This window comes from Mauremys reevesii, linkage group 26 (genome assembly GCF_016161935.1).
Source record: "Mauremys reevesii isolate NIE-2019 linkage group 26, ASM1616193v1, whole genome shotgun sequence".
Taxonomy (NCBI): Eukaryota; Metazoa; Chordata; order Testudines; family Geoemydidae; genus Mauremys; species Mauremys reevesii.
In genome coordinates, this window is record NC_052648.1 from 5,213,938 (window position 1) to 5,229,771 (window position 15,834).

General features: G+C 62.6%; 1 protein-coding gene across 6 annotated transcripts in view; it reads right to left on the reverse strand.

The window, feature by feature from the left end:
* Nucleotides 1-3,611: 3,611 nt before the first annotated feature.
* LOC120391548 (Usher syndrome type-1C protein-binding protein 1-like) overlaps nt 3,612-15,834 on the reverse strand; it is a 32,418-nt gene continuing 20,195 nt past the window's right edge. For 5 of the 6 annotated variants that reach the window (XM_039515270.1, XM_039515273.1, XM_039515271.1 and 2 more), the window contains 14 exons: nt 14,949-15,106; nt 13,372-13,487; nt 12,358-12,521; nt 11,455-11,739; nt 10,510-10,647; nt 9,709-9,857; nt 8,904-9,044; nt 8,328-8,428; nt 7,948-8,098; nt 7,323-7,608; nt 6,441-6,653; nt 5,854-5,945; nt 5,420-5,542; nt 3,612-4,595 (listed from right to left, as the gene is read on the reverse strand). In XM_039515270.1, the coding sequence (XP_039371204.1) occupies nt 4,415-4,595; nt 5,420-5,542; nt 5,854-5,945; nt 6,441-6,653; nt 7,323-7,608; nt 7,948-8,098; nt 8,328-8,428; nt 8,904-9,044; nt 9,709-9,857; nt 10,510-10,647; nt 11,455-11,739; nt 12,358-12,521; nt 13,372-13,487; nt 14,949-15,106 (2,298 nt within the window). In that variant the 3' untranslated portion in view covers nt 3,612-4,414. The remainder of the gene's footprint in view (nt 4,596-5,419; nt 5,543-5,853; nt 5,946-6,440; nt 6,654-7,322; nt 7,609-7,947; nt 8,099-8,327; nt 8,429-8,903; nt 9,045-9,708; nt 9,858-10,509; nt 10,648-11,454; nt 11,740-12,357; nt 12,522-13,371; nt 13,488-14,948; nt 15,107-15,834) is intronic. The other variant, XM_039515269.1, reaches the window with a different exon arrangement.

Below are 15,834 nucleotides of genomic sequence, written 5' to 3' on the forward strand. Positions count from 1 at the left end.
CCTGCTGGCTCCAGCCCCTTTCCAGAGGAGCCTTTCTTAGCTCCAGTTCCTACCCTGAGTCTTAGCCTGCCCTGGGAAGAAACACGCGGGCACTTTCCTCCTGCCAGATTGCTGCTACCCAGTTCCCAGCCGGCGTCCTGCCGCTCCCAGTGCCTCGTTGAACTCCATGGGTGTCTGGACTGGACTCCCCATGAATTCAGCACTGATAAACCGGCCTTTTGCTTCCAGCGGGAAGAAGCCATGGCTGGGAACGGACCCAAGTCTCCACCATTCTGGGGTCTGCACCTGTGTGTGGTTGCAGGACAACTGGGGGGAGCCGGGGGGTGGATGAGTGATGGGATACCGGGGCTCCCCAGAAAAGGCCAGGGATGGTCCCTCCAGCAAAGCAGCTGAAGCACCTCGGCGGCTACTCCAGGAAGTGGAGATCTGTGCTGTCCCCCAGGCCACGTGGTGGTTTGTCTGAATCAGGGCCAGCTCCAGGCGCCAGCAAAAGAAGTACGTGCTTGGGGCGGCCAATGGAAAGAGGCGGCACGTCCGGGTCTGAGGGCGGCAATTCGGCGGCGGGTCCCGCAATCCCTCTCGGAGGGACGGACCCGCCGCCGAATTGCCCCCAAGAATGAAGCGGCTGCCGAAGTGCCGCCGAGCGCAGCTTGACTTTTTTTTTTTTTCCGCTTCGCCGCTTGGGTCGGCAATAAAGCTGGAGCCGGCCCTGGTGTGAATACAGGCAAGGCTGCAGTTCCCTGCAGCTGAATAGCAGGGCCCGTTTCCCAGCATATGGGCAAGGTGGCAGCGCCCGTTTGTTCCCCTGCAGCTGAAGTTGCAATGCCTGTCCGTGTGGCATGCCCATCTGCACCCGCCCAGACGAGGGTGCGTGAGCACAATGGGTCACACTGTTTGCACCACCTTGGAGCACACGGCCTTTACCCTGCAGTGAGGAACGCGGAACCCAGCGGATTTCCGGCGCTGCCGCTCGCCGGACCCCGTCTCAAGTGGGGTCAACCCCCCATAGAATCCCGCTGACCCCAGGCCTTGCGCCTCTGCCCAGCCGCGGGCGCGCACCCGCTCTCGCCGCCCCCCCGTTTTCACATCACAGACCCACGACCGTGCTCAGCTGCCCCTTGCCCCCCCCTTGCACTTTGACACTTGGCCTCCTTGGGGAAAGGCCGACAGTTGGTCGGCGCTAGGTGAATCGATAGCGCCCAGACAGTCAATTACCCCGGACGACGCAGCAGCTCCTCAGCCCTTTAGCATAGACTCAGAGACCGACAGGGCTGGCCCGGCCCACCAGGGCTTAGCGAGTCCAGCCCCACGTCAGGGCAGGACCGAGGAACCCCAGCCTGGCCCTGACCAGCGCCTGTCTAGCCTGGTCTTGCAACCGTCCAGTGACGTGTCCATCAAAGCAAGGGCCACCTGGGAGTCCACAGCCCATGCAAGCTCCGGGCTAGGGTGACCAGATGTCCCGATTTTATACGGACAGTACCAATTTTGGGGGCTTTTTCTTATATAGGCTCCTATTATCCCCTACCCCAGTCCCAATATTTTACACTTGCTGTCTGGTCACCCTACTGCAGGGCTAGCCCCAGCTCCGTTGCTAGCAACCTGGGGGCCTCGCTCGTGGTTCGGGACCCTGCAAGATGTCAGCTGGGTCATGCGCCAACCGGGTCCTGAGTGCGGGGTGACACGGGGGTACAAGATTCCAGCCGGCTCCTGGAGAACGAAAGCCCCCATACAGCAGCACCCCCATGTCAGCCCACTGGAGTCAGTGCTGGGCCGAGCCAGGGCCGAGGCGCTGAATCAGGGGCAGATTCGGCTCCCTCTCGACGGCGGGTGACTCCACTGACTGCAGTGGCTTTAAGCCTGCATGGCTGCGCCCCGGCTCCATCCTGTCCCTGGAGACCATCCCTCCTCTGTCTGCACCGCCAGGGAGGCCCCCACCCGCCCGAGGTCACGGCCTCGCTCCTCTCATGAATATGCATCATGCCCTTCTGCCACCGTCACCTCTGATCCCACTGTCAGGGTTAACAAATGTCTTCATCCGCGCCCAGGAAATATGGTGTGTGTGTGTGTGGGGGGGTGTTTTTGTTCCCAGCGAGAGTGAGCTGACCTGCTCTGCCGCAGCCTCCCACCCCAGCCGCCTGTGACCCCCGAGAGCAGCTGGGGCGGGGGCCTGGTGCCTCTGGTGTCACCTTCGCCAGCCAGCCCAGGTTGGGGGGCAGGGAGGGATTGTGGCTGCAGGCTGAGAGCTGCAAATGACGTGGGTGCATCTCAGTCCCATTTCTAGTGGGCAAGGCGTCCCCCGCCCGCAGGCAGAGAGGCCAGGGGGTGGGGAGGCCGGGGAGCTGCGTTGTGCTAGACGGGGTCGGGCGTGGCAGGGCAGGGTGGGGAAGGCTGCATTGCTTTGTGGCTACGGGTGTCATTCTCCTGGGCTGTCCTGGAAATGCCCAAATCTCCTGTCTAATCCGCTGCCTCCTCCCCCCATGCAGCAGCCCCCTTCTCGCCAGCTCTGCCTCCATCGCCCTGGGCTGCGCGCTGGGGCCACAATCAGCATGAGGGACGCCGTGCAGATCCCAGGCCAGTGACAACACCCGATTTCCGCTCCGGCTGCCGGGCCGGGGGAGGCGGGTTTCCTCTCTCCGCCAGACCTATCCGTCCTGGGTGCAGTCAGGGCAGCGAGTGACGGATCACCCAGGCGCTGGTGCAATGCAGGGGCAGGCGGGGCCGTTAGAAACCGCTGCACAGAGCAGGGTCAGGCTGAAGGGGGGCTTGCTTTGAGCAGCCGTGGGTCCAAGGCGAGCAGCTGGCCCAGGCTCGGCGCTGCTATTAAAACGCGCCAGGCACACATCAACTCCCTGGCCTCAATAGTGATCGCTGCTGCTCCTGGCGCGGTGGGCACTCTGATAAATGGATCGAAAGGATTCCCTGCTTCCACCCCCTCTCCAAACTGGTAGTCACATGACTCCACTTCACATATTCTCCGAGGCTGCCCATATTCTCCGAGGCTGGGACTCGTTTTTTCCTCCTCTCTGCAATGGCCAGATCAGGCTAGTGGCTCTTCCACAATCCGACTAACACGTCCTGCCCGTCCTATGGAACATGGGAGCGAGACGGTGCCTGAGCGAGACAGATGCTGCTCTGCTCACGAGCCCCTGCCTGACCTGCTCACGCTGGCTGGGAACTCACTGTGCAGGCTGGAGCTCGCCATGCCCGAAGGCCACAGCAGACGTCAAAGCCTCCGTGGGCTGCAGAAGCCTCATGGCCCAGAGCTGAACAGGAGCAGAACTGGGGGGATTGGCCCTGGACTCTTCCTCAGCTCGTGGCCTCGACAAGATCTTGTGGCAGAGAGTTCCACAGGCTAATTGTGCATGACGTGTAACAGCTAAATGCAGCTGAGTTCAGCAGCGGCCTCCCCTCTATGCTGCTCTGTCAGAGGCTACAAGAACGTGCTCCCCGGGGAAGGTCTGGGCCCTGTGCTCAGGCCACACTTGGCTTTGAGGCTACCCCAGTCGATTTCCATTGCCGGGCTCCCCCAGGGCAGAGAGGCGCCATGTTGTGTGCAGAGGCGCCCTCCGCTGGCTCTTGGCTGGCATTGCAGGTCTGTGCTGGGATAGGTGTGAATGCAGAACGCGCCCGGCTCCATTCAGAGAAGGTCAGAACTTTCCCGTTCCCATTCCCACCCCCTGCCATCCCTAGCAGAGGCCGGGGGAAAGGAGCTGTGTATTTTCTTACAGAAGGGACTGGAGTCCAGCAACCCCTTGTCTCTACCGCTGCCCAGAAAAGACGATGGTGACCTCCAGGAGCGGCGTTAAGGAGGAAGCTGGAGACTCTGCCATGCCAGGCGTCCCGCTGGGCAGCTGAGAGGGAACATTTATGGGAGTCTGTAACAGAGGACGTGCAAAGAGCAGCCCGGCTAGACGCAGCCAGCTCAGCCTCGTCCGTGCCCTCGCGAATGTCGCAAGGCACAGGGAAGAGTCCCATTCGGACTGGAGATCTCTTTATTGAGTGAGTTCCTCTCCACCCAGACGCCCCTGTCCCTGGGCCCAGCACGGACCCAAACCCGACCCAATTCACCTGTACAACCCCCCACTATTAACCCCTTCCTGCTCAGCACCGAGAATAAACCGCCCAGGCGCTAACCTCCCCCCAATGCTTCGCCCAGTGGCAGCAGCAGCTCTCTGTGTGTGGGAAACCAGGACAGGCTGGGGGGCATCGGCACAGCTGTGTGTGGGGACCCCAGGGCTGGGCTAGCAGGGGGCCGCGGGTTGTGATTTATGAGCAATAAACTCAACCAACAGAAGACCCCCTGCTCCCAGCTCCCCACGGATTGGAGAGGTGACCCCGGGCCCTGCCAGCTGGTCTCCCCCTGCATGCCCACGGGAGGGACTCGGCCACCCCCGCTGCCCGCCGTGGCTCTGCCCTAGATGCAGGTCTCACTGCCAGCCGCAGCCATGCGCCGCTCTTCCAGCCTTTGCACAGCCTGCGTGAGCGAGCGCAGCTGCTCCCTGTGCCGCTCGCCCATCGCACCCATCTGGGCCTCCAGCCTCTGCAGCTGAGCCTCCTGCTTCCTCCTGGCATTCCTGTAGGCCAGCACCAGGGCGCTGCGGAGAGAGGCGGGCTCAGGAGCAGGGACTTGGCTCGCGGGAGGGGGCAGGAGAGGGAAGCTGCTCCCAGATCAGCTGCGGGGGAGTGGGGTCCGGTGGGTTAGAGCAGGGGGCTGGGAGCCAGGACTCCTGGGTTCCATCCCTGGCCCGGGGAGGGGAGTGGGGTCCGGTGGGTTAGAGCAGGGGGCTGGGAGCCAGGACTCCTGGGTTCCATCCCTGGCCCGGGGAGGGGAGTGGGGCCCGGTGGGTTAGAGCAGGGGGCTGGGAGCCAGGACTCCTGGGTTCCATCCCTGGCCCGGGGAGGGGAGTGGGGCCCGGTGGGTTAGAGCAGGGGCCTGGGAGCCAGGACTCCTGGATTCCATCCCTGGCCCGGGGAGGGGAGTGGGGCCCGGTGGGTTAGAGCAGGGGCCTGGGAGCCAGGACTCCTGGGTTCCATCCCTGGCCCGGGGAGGGGAGTGGGGCCCGGTGGGTTAGAGCAGGGGCCTGGGAGCCAGGACTCCTGGGGTCTCTCCCCAGCTCTTTCGCAGACGCCCTGTGCGACCTCAGCTCCATTCCCACAGAGATCTGGGCTCTGCCCTTGTCTTTACCAAGCACTGGGAGCCGTTCAAATGAGGCATCACCAGGTTGCTGCCCTCGGTCCTTTCCCCTCGGGGCGTGTTGCCCCAACTGGCACCCGTAGGCACCGGACACAGAGCTCTCAGGCCAGGCTGCAGCCCCAGGAGTGGCAGGAGGGAGCCCTGGGAGAGTCTGGCCTGAGGCAGGGGGTGCAGGGGCTCCTGGCGGGGCCTTGGGGGGTGAGCGCCGGGATTCTCCATCCCCACCTGTGAGCCTGGAAGAAGTCTCTGGTGATCCCGACGCACTGGGCCTGCTGCACCCGGCTGGCTGCGCCGCGCTGCTCCAGGGAGGCCGCCAGGCCCTGGGCTTGGCCCCTCAGCTCCCTGCTCCTGCCACAGAAACAAAGGCTTGAGAGAGGGTGTCACAGATCCTGGGGAGAGGGGAGCTCCCCTGCCCCCCACACTGAGACTGGATCTCCCCCTGCCCCCTCGCCCACGATGGGATCTCCCCTGCCCCCAGCCACTGGCTGAGTCTCCAGCCGTGGGGCACGCACTGCGCCCAAGATCTTTCCACTCTGTGCCCCCCCAGCCAGGCAGGGGCTCCGATTCCTCCCCCCAGCTTGCGGCCCCCGTGCAGTCAGTGACGCTGGGAGGGCGGCAGCAGGGACATGGGGCTCCCCCAGGAGGGAGGGGGTGCTCACCGGGCCAGCGCCCTGACCAGCTCCAGCATCATTGTCTCCCGATCCAGGGCAGCCTGGGGTCTCGCCGCTTCTGCCTCCCGTCTCCCCACATCCTGGAGAAACCCAAGAACATCCCTGAGCTCCCCCGGCACCGCGCAGCGGCTGCTGGGACAGGGCCCGGGGGCACCTGACAAGCCCAGCTCACAACCTCCGCGTCAGCTGGGCTCAGAACCCGCCGACGCCCCACCCCCGGGAGAGACATGGGGGTCACAACAGCCTCTCGGCTCCTTGTGAACCCGGCAGAGGCCCCAATTCTCACCTGGATCCCCCTTGCGGCGCCCTCCACCCTGTCCCCCAGGCGGGCCAGATCCCCCCTTCCATGGGCCATTTACACCAGTACACAATGGATGTGAAACGCCCCAGTCGGGGCAGAGCTGCTCTCCCTTTGGGGTCCGTGGCTGCCTCGTGGGCCAGGCCCCAGGGAATTTCCCTTTTGTCCCTGCGTTTCCCTGACCACCTCCAGGTACATCCCTCTTCCTCGGGGCCCAGACGGGTGGGGCTGCTGTCCAGCTGGCCACGCCTGTGTCTGCGCCCAGCCCCTGACGTACCCCGAGGCAGCTGCTGCAGCTGGTGCTGTCTCCGCTGCTGCTGCTCCCGGAGCTGGGGCACCGGCCCCGCTGCTCGTCCAGCTCCCCCTGCAGGTGCTCGATGAGCAGCAGATGGGCGGCCTCCTGCGCCCGGTGCATGTAGGTGCAGAGCTCCAGGCCGCGCGTCTCCTTCTCCGCCAGGTGCAGCCGGGTCTTCAGATCCGCCATTGCCTCCTGGGGCCAGAGGGAGGCGCCATCAGGGAGGCAGCAGCGAGCGGCTGGCCCTGAGCCATGGCGGGCTCCCGCTCCCCAGGCCTGGCCCTTGCAGCCCGAGCTAAACGCAGGGTCCCAATAGCTGCAGCAGATCTCCCGGCTCGTGTCCCTCTGCAGGGAGCAGCCACAAGAGGGTCCCGCGTGCTTGACAATCCCGCCACTAGAGAGCCACATGCCCCACGTGTTGTGCTCCCCCAGCCCCTCACCCCACCCTCTGGGCTCCCGCTCTGGCCTGCTCAGCAGTTACCCCAGTAATACTATTTCACAAATGCTAAGCCAGCCTCCCAGCCCTCTGGGTCCCTCATTTACAGCAAGGGAAACTGAGGCACCGGAGTGTGTGTGTGTGGGGGGGGATGTGAATTGCCCAAGGTCACCCATCAGGTCTGTGACAGAGCCAGAAATAGAACCCAGGAGTCCTGACTGACACACACACACACACTCTAGCCACTAGACCTCTCTCCCCTCCCAAAGCCAAAAACAAATCCCAGAAGTCCAGCTCCCCCCCGACCCCAACCTGGCTCTAATCACTAGGCCGCACTCCCCTCCCAGAGCCAGGAACAGAACCCTGGAGTCCTGGCTCCCCGCCCTGCACTCTGGCCACTAGTCCAGGCCGCCTTGCCCCATGCCTACCCTGATGGCCACTAAGTCGTGCAGCAGCTGCGGCTTCTCCATCTTTGGCCTTGGCGTCTCTCCGGGCAGGACCCCGCCTGCGACCCTGACGGCCTCGTCCACCATGGCCTTGATGGCGTCGTTACTCTGGATCACGGCACCGGTGGAACCAGGCGCCGCCTGGCAGCCCAGATCCAGCAGGGAGACCTCCACGGAGGCCTGCTCCGCTCGCAGCCGCCGGATGTACTCGTAAAGGATCCCCTCCTCTGCCCCTCCGGGCCCCTGGGCCCCGGGGCTGGGGGCGCTGCTGGGATGGAGAGGTGTCGAGAGCAGGCTGGGAGACGGGGGAGGAGGGGGCCCAGCAGCCACTGGACCTGGGTTTGGGGCTCAAGGTCCCATCCCTGGCATGGGGGGGCAGGGGGCTCTGGGGTAGGCGGCTGATGTTCCGTCGCCTGGGGGGGCTCAGAGTTCCATCCCACTGGATGGGGGGCGCTCTGGGGCTCAGGGTCCCATCCCCCGGGGTTGGAGGCTGCTGGATTTATCACCCCGGACTGGGAGCTCAGGGTCCCATCCCCCGGGGCTCAGATCAGAGACTCGGGGCCCCTTTCAGAAGCCTGCAGCCCTGCTCCCATAGGAGCTCTGCTACCTTTTCCATCCACGGGTCCCGGCAGCCCCGTCCTGCCCCGACCCGGCCTCCTCGCCCTCGGGCTCCGCTCTCCCCAGGAACCTCCTGGCCTCGTCCAGCACGGCCCCCGTCCTGCCGCCGGGGCTGTTGGGGGCGCGCGCCCCAGGCTCTCCTAGAGCAGGGAACAAACTCATGCTGGTGCGTCCTCGGCAGGCAGGGCCCCCCGCTCCTGGCCGGGATGGGGCCCGGGGCAGAGCCAGGCACATGGCAGCCGGTTCCCCCCTCCCCCCTGGGGGCGCCGTCGAGCGATGGGCTCCCCCCACCCACGCCGAGCTGCTAACCCCGCAGCGAGGGGCGTTTGGTGGCTGCGGGGTCAGAGGGGACCAGCTGCAAGGACTCACCTTTGTCCAGGGCGTCTCCCTCCTCCACCGGCTCCAGCCAGGGCCCCAGCTTCACTCCGGCCAGGGGCAGCAGCACTTCGTAGGCCTCCATGCAGCGCTCGCTGCCGGGCCAAGCACAGAGAGCAGCCTGAGAGCTGGCGGGGCCCCCAGCCCCTCGTAACCTATCCTGAGCCCCCCGCAGGTCCTCGTAACCCCTCCTGAGCCCCCCAGCTGCTCGTAACCCATCCTGAGCCCCCACAACCCCTCTCGCCCCTCCTGAGCCCCCCCAGCTCCTTGTAACCCACCCTGAGCCCCCCACAGGCCCATGTAACCCATCCTGAGCCCCCCCAGCCCCTCACGCCCCCTTCTGAGCCACCCAGCCCCTCGTAACCCATCCTGAGCCCCCACAACCCCTCACACCCCCTCCTGAGCCCGCAGCCCCTCGTAACCATCCTGAGCCCCCCCGAGGCCCTCGTGCCCCCTCCTGAGTCCCTCAGCCCCTCATAACCCATCCTGAGCCCCCCACAGGCCCTCGCATCCCACCCCGATCCCCCCCCCCAGGGATCCCGGTGCGGGTCTCGGGGCCGGGCCCCTCACCTGTACTGCGCGGCCAGGCGCAGGGCCGTGCTGTTGGACTCGTGCTGCCCCAGCAGCATGCTGAGCCGCTCCGAGTGGCCCTTCCACTCCCGCAGCGTCCCCGAGAGCAGCTGGTTCAGGCCTTTGAGCCGCTCGATGCACCTGTGGGGGGAGGCGCGGCGCTGACGGGGATCCGACTGGAGGGGCAGGGCTGGCTCCCGGGGGAGCGCAGGGAAGGGCCGGTCTATAACCCACCCGGCTCTTCCGCATCCCAGACAAATACACCTCCCGTGCTATCCACACATCCTCCTCCCACAGGGACCCTCGCCACCCGTCAATGCAGCTCTGGAACCACCCCCAGGGGGCGCCACTGGACACCCTGCAGCCCTCCCCAGCCCGGAAATTCAGCCCAGGACTCCCCCTTCACCCCAGGAGGAGGATGTGCCAAATACTGGGGCCATGGCGGCATTTCATTGCACCATCCTTGGGGGCGGGGACAGAAAGGGATTGCCCGTTATAGCTTTGGACATGAGAGTCTGCTTAATGCAGGGGACTGAGAGCCAGGACTCCTGGGTTCTATTCCCGCTTTGGGAGGGGAATGGGGTCCAGCGTTTAGTGCAGGGGAGGGGGGTCAGGACTCCTGGCTTCTATTCCTGGCTCTTCTAGCCCAGACTTCCTGTGTGACTTTGGGTGAGTCACTTCCCCTTTCTGTGCCTCAGTTTCCCCTGTCTGTGCCGGGGGATGATCACACTCATTGGTGGGGAGGGGCCTGGTGTGAGGCTGCCCTGTCCAACGTGTAAAGTACTTGGCGATCCTCTGCCCTCACCCTCGCAGCTGCTGCGTCCGACCTTCCCACTCCCTGACGTGGCTCTCTGACGCCGGGGGACGGTGCTGAGGGAACAGACGGCAGAGGTGCTGGGTGCTGGAGCAGCTCTGAAAGCACCGGATCAGGCTCTGGGCCGCGGCAACTGGGTCCTGCAGCAGGGATGACAAACAAAGGAATGAGCCTGTGCCTAGCGGAGGCTGCGGGTGGGTGTTAAAGACACCCTGCAGGACGGCGACGGGCCTGGGTCCCCAGAGGGCTGGGATAGGGGCACGCGGGTGCTAGTCGAAATGACACCCAGAGTGAGGCATTGACAAAGCTGCGGTTAAACACTGCAGCAAGGATGGAGCTGCCCTGCTAAAAGCTGGTGTCACAATCCATGGCCACCTGGGACCAGTGGCCAAGCCATCAGCGGAGACTGGCCCAGCCCTCTCTCAGCTTAGCTGAAGGAGTAAATCCCCTGGCTGTGAGAAGCTGGCTGTTGTAGTCACTCTGGCCAGCCCCTGGAGGGAGACATGGTCACACGCCCGCAGCCCGTGTATTACACCCCCTGCCTGTTGCAGGAGGTGCACACAGGGCCTGATCCAAACGCCCTGTGGTCAGCTGGGGAGGCTTTCCATTGGCTGCAGTGGGCTCTGGAGCAGGCCTGCAGCTGGCTGGCTCTGAGCTCGGCAGCCACGTAACCCCGCAGCCTGGGGAGCTGCGGCCCGGCTGGCATCCTGACCCCTGCAGTGAGCAGGACCTAGCGGGATGGGATGGAGAAGCAGCACGGAGACCTTGGCCAGCCCCTGACACTGCACTCACCTGGAATGGCCAGGGCTCCCCTTCCCCGCCGGGGCTGACGGACCCCCTGGTACTGACAGTGTCACTGGCGGATGCCGAGGGGCTGCAGGGCTGGGACGGCGTCTCCATTCTGAGCAGTGAGTCCTGCAGCTCCTTGACCTGAGCAGAGAGCGGCACCCGTCACTCACCTCACAGCTGCTGCACAAGGGCGACCGGAGTAGCTCCATGGAAGTGAGAGGTGTGAGTCTGGATTGCACCAGCGGCACAGAGATCAGACTGATTCTGACAGCACTTTCACTGCAGGGGAAGCGGTGGGATCCCCCAGGAAATTAACATGTCGAGTCCGCACAGATCCCAGAGCTTGTGAAACTGAGGTCCTCACATCCCAACACGGACACTGTGAAATCCCTCCCTCTTTCAGGGCCCCGTCACCCAGCCACCTGCCAGTGGAATAGCTGAGCAGAACCCTGCTTCCTGGGGCCCAACAGCTCCATTCCCACGGAGGTGGCCCAGCCTCCTGAGGCAGGTCATGTGACTCCCACGCTTTTTGCCACAAGATGAGAAATCACGGATTCGATGAATCAGAAGGTGGGTGTGGAACAAAACGGCTACAAACACACAGGCTTCCCCACAGCTTGAGTTCTAGCTTTGTCTGCTTTGTTTACCAGGCAGCACCACCACCCCACATGGAACGCTACACAGCACTCAGTGACATCTAGTGGCCAAATAAAATACAGCAAATAAAAAGATCACCCATGTGACTAGGTGCTTGAGACCTTCCCAAAGGAGGTCCTGGCTGCTCTGCATGGACAGTAAAACATCCATTGCACTAGTCAGAAGACCTGAACCTACCACCCCTGGCCAAAAGTCTCTTTTCCCGCAGTGTGCAGCACTGCTGCCCTGCTCCCGGACTCAGAGGGGGCTGCGTGTCAGTGGCAGCAGAGACATCCCCGCTGTCATGCATACCTTTCTCTGGAGCTTCTCCCGTTCCTCCTGGAATGCTTGCAGGGTGACCTTGGACCTGCTTAGCTCCTCCTCCTTGCTCCCTAGCGCCACCCGGAGAGCCGCGTTCCTCTCTGCGTATGTGGCTATTTCATTCTTGATCCAGCTCATGTCCTCTGCTGAGAGCCCTGGGCTGGCCTCGCTTGTCTTCTCCCCCGGCACCCTGGGTGCTGCCTTCCAGGGACAGCTCCCGTTGTCCTCCGGGAGTCCCGCAAGACCCCCCAGGCCTTGTTCTAGCTCTTCCAGGGTCTGGAAATGCAACCCCCACACCCATCCCAGTCACCCACCGAAGCTACAGTCACTGCATCATGCCAGGAGTTCGGAGCTCTCCCTAAGTCTGTGTAAGGCACCTGTCACCTTGGTATCTAGGCTTCATTGCATCCACACCACCTCTGATTCCAGGCAATTTAAACACAAACCTCCAAGATCAGGGGACTGGCTGGCTCGAGAGGGACAAGGGGCCTTTCCCCTCTAGGGGCACCTGCTCCAATCTGCCCCAGGGCGGGGGGACTGGATGGCTTAGGGGGAGGCAGCCCTGATGGCTACTTGGGGGCTTCTATGGGGTATGTGCCGGCAGGTCTTGGTGCACTTCCACCTCAGACACCATCCCAACTGGCTGTAGCTGCCCCCTCGTGGGTACCCTCTGCAGAGAGGACTGGCCAGGCCCCAGAGACCCACCTGCCCCTCCCCCAGGGGGTCTGGGCAGGACAGAGCTGGGGCCCAGTGCCAGGGCAGGTCGGGGTCGCTGCACAGGCAAGGCAAATCCTGCCTGTCCCAGCGTGGGGCGGCTGAGAGCCTAGGGCAGGTGTTCGGAAGGGAGAGGGGAGGGGGGCGGTTAAGAAAGTGGGGGCAGGGAGGTCTGCTCACCTTGGCTATCTGGGCCCACTCCTCCCCCGCCGCGCTGGGGCCGCCCGCGCCCGTCTCCCCACCAGCGCTTCCAAGCAGCTGAGCACGGCTCCGCCGGGAGAACACGGCGTTCTCCAGAGAGGTCACAGCCTGCTGGAGATCTAGGAACACGTCGGAGTTGCCTCCTAGCGGGGGAGAGATGGGGACGAGTCGGGGGGAGGCCCGGTGGGGCTCGTGCCCCTTCCATCCTCAGGGATCTGGGCTGCATCCCAGAGGGGTTGCCGTGAAGAGGGACAGACCCAGCAGCGCGGGCAACGGCTGTGGCTCCTCTCAGTGCACAAGGGGACGGAGTTCCCGGCACCACACGGCACCTACCACCTGCGTGGATTTAGCAGCAGGCCTGTCGTCGGAGCACGGGGCAGGAAGAGAGGGGCCCATGAGTCTGTACCACCAGGAAGCAGCTGGCAGGCTTTGCCCTCAGCCATGGCATCCCTGGGTTCACCCCCTTCAATCATGGCAGTCCCGTCCCGCCTCCCCGCAGCTCCGCAGGCCTGTGCACCGTTGCCTCGGGCCGTCGTTGCAGGGACCCAGGGTGGGCCAAGGCAACGCAGCAGCATCCCGATGGGATGAACACAGGGGGCGGCGACCCTGGCTGGGGATGGCTTCCATACACAATAGGCAGCCTGCCACTTCTGGGACTCAGGATCTCTCAGGAACCTGAGCACGGGGGAGCCGGCTCTGGTGAGAACGGGGGCCCTGGCGAGACGAAACCCTTTCAGTGATAATAAACCTTGTCAAGAGCTCTTCCCTCAGCGATCTCAAAGTATTTGACATAGCAGGGGCGGTATCATTTTCCTCGTTTCACAGCTGGGGAAACTGAGGCATGGAAGGGGGAAGTGACTTGCCCTGGGTCACTCAGCAAGCCAGTAGCAGAGGCAGGAATAGAACCCAGAAGACCTGGGTCTACCCACTAGACCTCATTGCCTCCAAAAGGCATGGGATAGCTTGGGGCAGATATAATGACCCCCCCTTTACCTTCCTCCATGCAGCCCATGGGGAACGGACGGATGGCCAGGCTCCGGGGCCTCTGCACACACCTGGGAAGGCTCGCTGTGTATTCGGAGCACTGGTCTGAATACTCATCTTCCTCTCTGCAGGAAATCAAAGCCAGAGGATGCCCAGGGAGAGAGTGGTCAACTCCACTTCCCCCGGGGACATGGCAAAGGAGGCCGCTGATGTTAGACAGCTGAGTTCCAGGTGCGAGTCTAACCACCTGAAACCAGCCCTCTAGAACACCAATATTTTGCTGCCAGATTAATATTATGCCACTGAGCAACAGTGACATCTAGTGAGCACATGCATTAATAGCAAGTGTCTGTTCCCAGAGCCCCTTCAGTGCAGCCTTGCAAAATTAGAATCGTGTTTTTTCGTTTCGTTTTCATGGGTGAGAAAAATATCAGGAGTTTTTTCATCATCATGGGACAGGAGGACAAGAAAATTGTGGATCTGAGCCCGTAAATGTTCATGACACTTGGACAGGTCTGATCGAAAGCGGAGAGTTAGCCAGTTCCATCTAGCCAGTGGCAAAGTCACGGCTAGATGAAGCCAGGCAGGTCAGACCACAGCAGCCAGTCCAGAGCCTTTAAAGGAGGCCGTGTTGTCAGCTAAGGAATCAGATGCACAGACACCATGGTGACGGGCAGCGTACAAGACCCGGAATAGAATAGGATGGAATAGATGACAAAGAGCATCTTTGCTACAAGCTGTACCCAGAACTGCTTCACAGAGTTAGCTGATCCAGAGTAGCAAAGGGTCAGAGAAACTGAGGGCTACCAGCCGGGGAGGCGTGGGGGTTTTCAGGTGAGAATGAGAGCTGATGAAGTGGCGACGCTGTTCCCGATGGCAGAGGAGAAGGCTCTCGCGCCCCAGCGGAGGAGCTAGGACGGACAGACAGAAAGGGAGCTATTGCTCTGAGGGAGAAGGGGAGTTGAGAGAGAGGCCAGGTCTCTGGCACAGGGTGGAGGATAGTTTTGAACTGGCCCCTGGAGCGAACAGAGTCAGGGAAGGTTTGAATACGGAGTGGAAGTGGGTGTGGGAGAAGGGGAGGGGCAGGACACTGGGGAGTGGGGCTGAAAGGAAGCCATAGGGCCATAGGCCATCGGCAGGGCGAGAGGAGGCAAAGGCCTGGGCAAGGATTCATGGACAATCAGTCCCAGGCCCAGCATGGCTGTATCAACCCCTGTCCTGTGCTACCAACAGAAACGGAACCCCGAGCCACCCACAACGCAGCACAGACCTTTCCCACTCGCACTAGAGACAGGTTCCATTAGCCGGCAGCAGTAGCGGGCTGTTATCCTCCGTGGGGAGCAGCCGCTCGAGGGCGACGTAACACACACTTAGCGGGTGAATTACAGGAAGCTCAGCAGGCCAGAGTGCCTGGCCCTACAAAGGGCTAGAGGTGGATGTGTTTATCCCCACCTGGCATTGCTGCTCTATGCCACAACACCAACAGTGTTAACTGCATGCCAGCCAGTGCCCACCTGAGGGGGCTCCTGATGTCCCAGGAGCTGTTGGCAGGGCCTTTAGGGGACTGTGACAAGCAGGGCAGGTACCTGGTTCTCTTCTGCTGCAGCCGCTCGGCCTTGCTGTGGAGCTGGGCGATGGTGACGAGCAATGTGGTGATGTGCTCCTCGTAGCGCAGGATTGCCCGCTCATCCGCCCCTGCTACATCAGCCTCCTCCTCCCTCTCGGAGATTGAGTCCAGCTCGCCCTGCAGAGAACCCCAGACATCTCAGGCTCCTTCTATGCCAAAGGATCTGAGAGCCCTGTACCAACCCCGGCCCTGATTCCCTGCATCCTGTCGATGCCACCAGTGCAAAGCGCTACGTTCAGATTCAGCAGTGTTTCCCAGTCACTTTGCATGGTAAACAACAGCACCAGGTGCAGGGCCACAGAGAATCGGGCCAGGAGGGCACCCACCCACCAGTGAATTGCTAAAGCAGCCAGCTCTGGTGTGGAACGCATCAGCCAGTCTGAACTAGCTGCACAACACAGCAATTTCTAGGACAGGAAGTAAAGAATATGGTGGCCAGATGAAAGGTTTCAGGGAGACAGAAGGCCCCAAGCATGCAAAAGTCATGAACCAGTCTCCCAATAATCCAGACGCTGGTTTGAAAATCCTGAGATTTTACAAGTGAAACATTGGGGGTGTTTATTCACCTTTTGGGTTTTGAACCTTTGGGGGTCACATTTTCAAGCTTTTCTCCACAGCCAGGAGGGCTGGGATCTGACTTTTAAAAAAATGGAAGCTGAAATTCTCCCATAATCAACTGACTCCAGCAGCTGGAGCTTTAAAGGGGGGAAAAACAGCAAAATGACAAGCGTGTGTGTTGGAATGGGGCCAGGACACTAGAGGATGGGGGGTAACCCCCTGAGTCCTGCCGAGAGCGCCACAGGATCTTTAATGACCACACAGGCTCGGGATGCCTGTTTCACCCC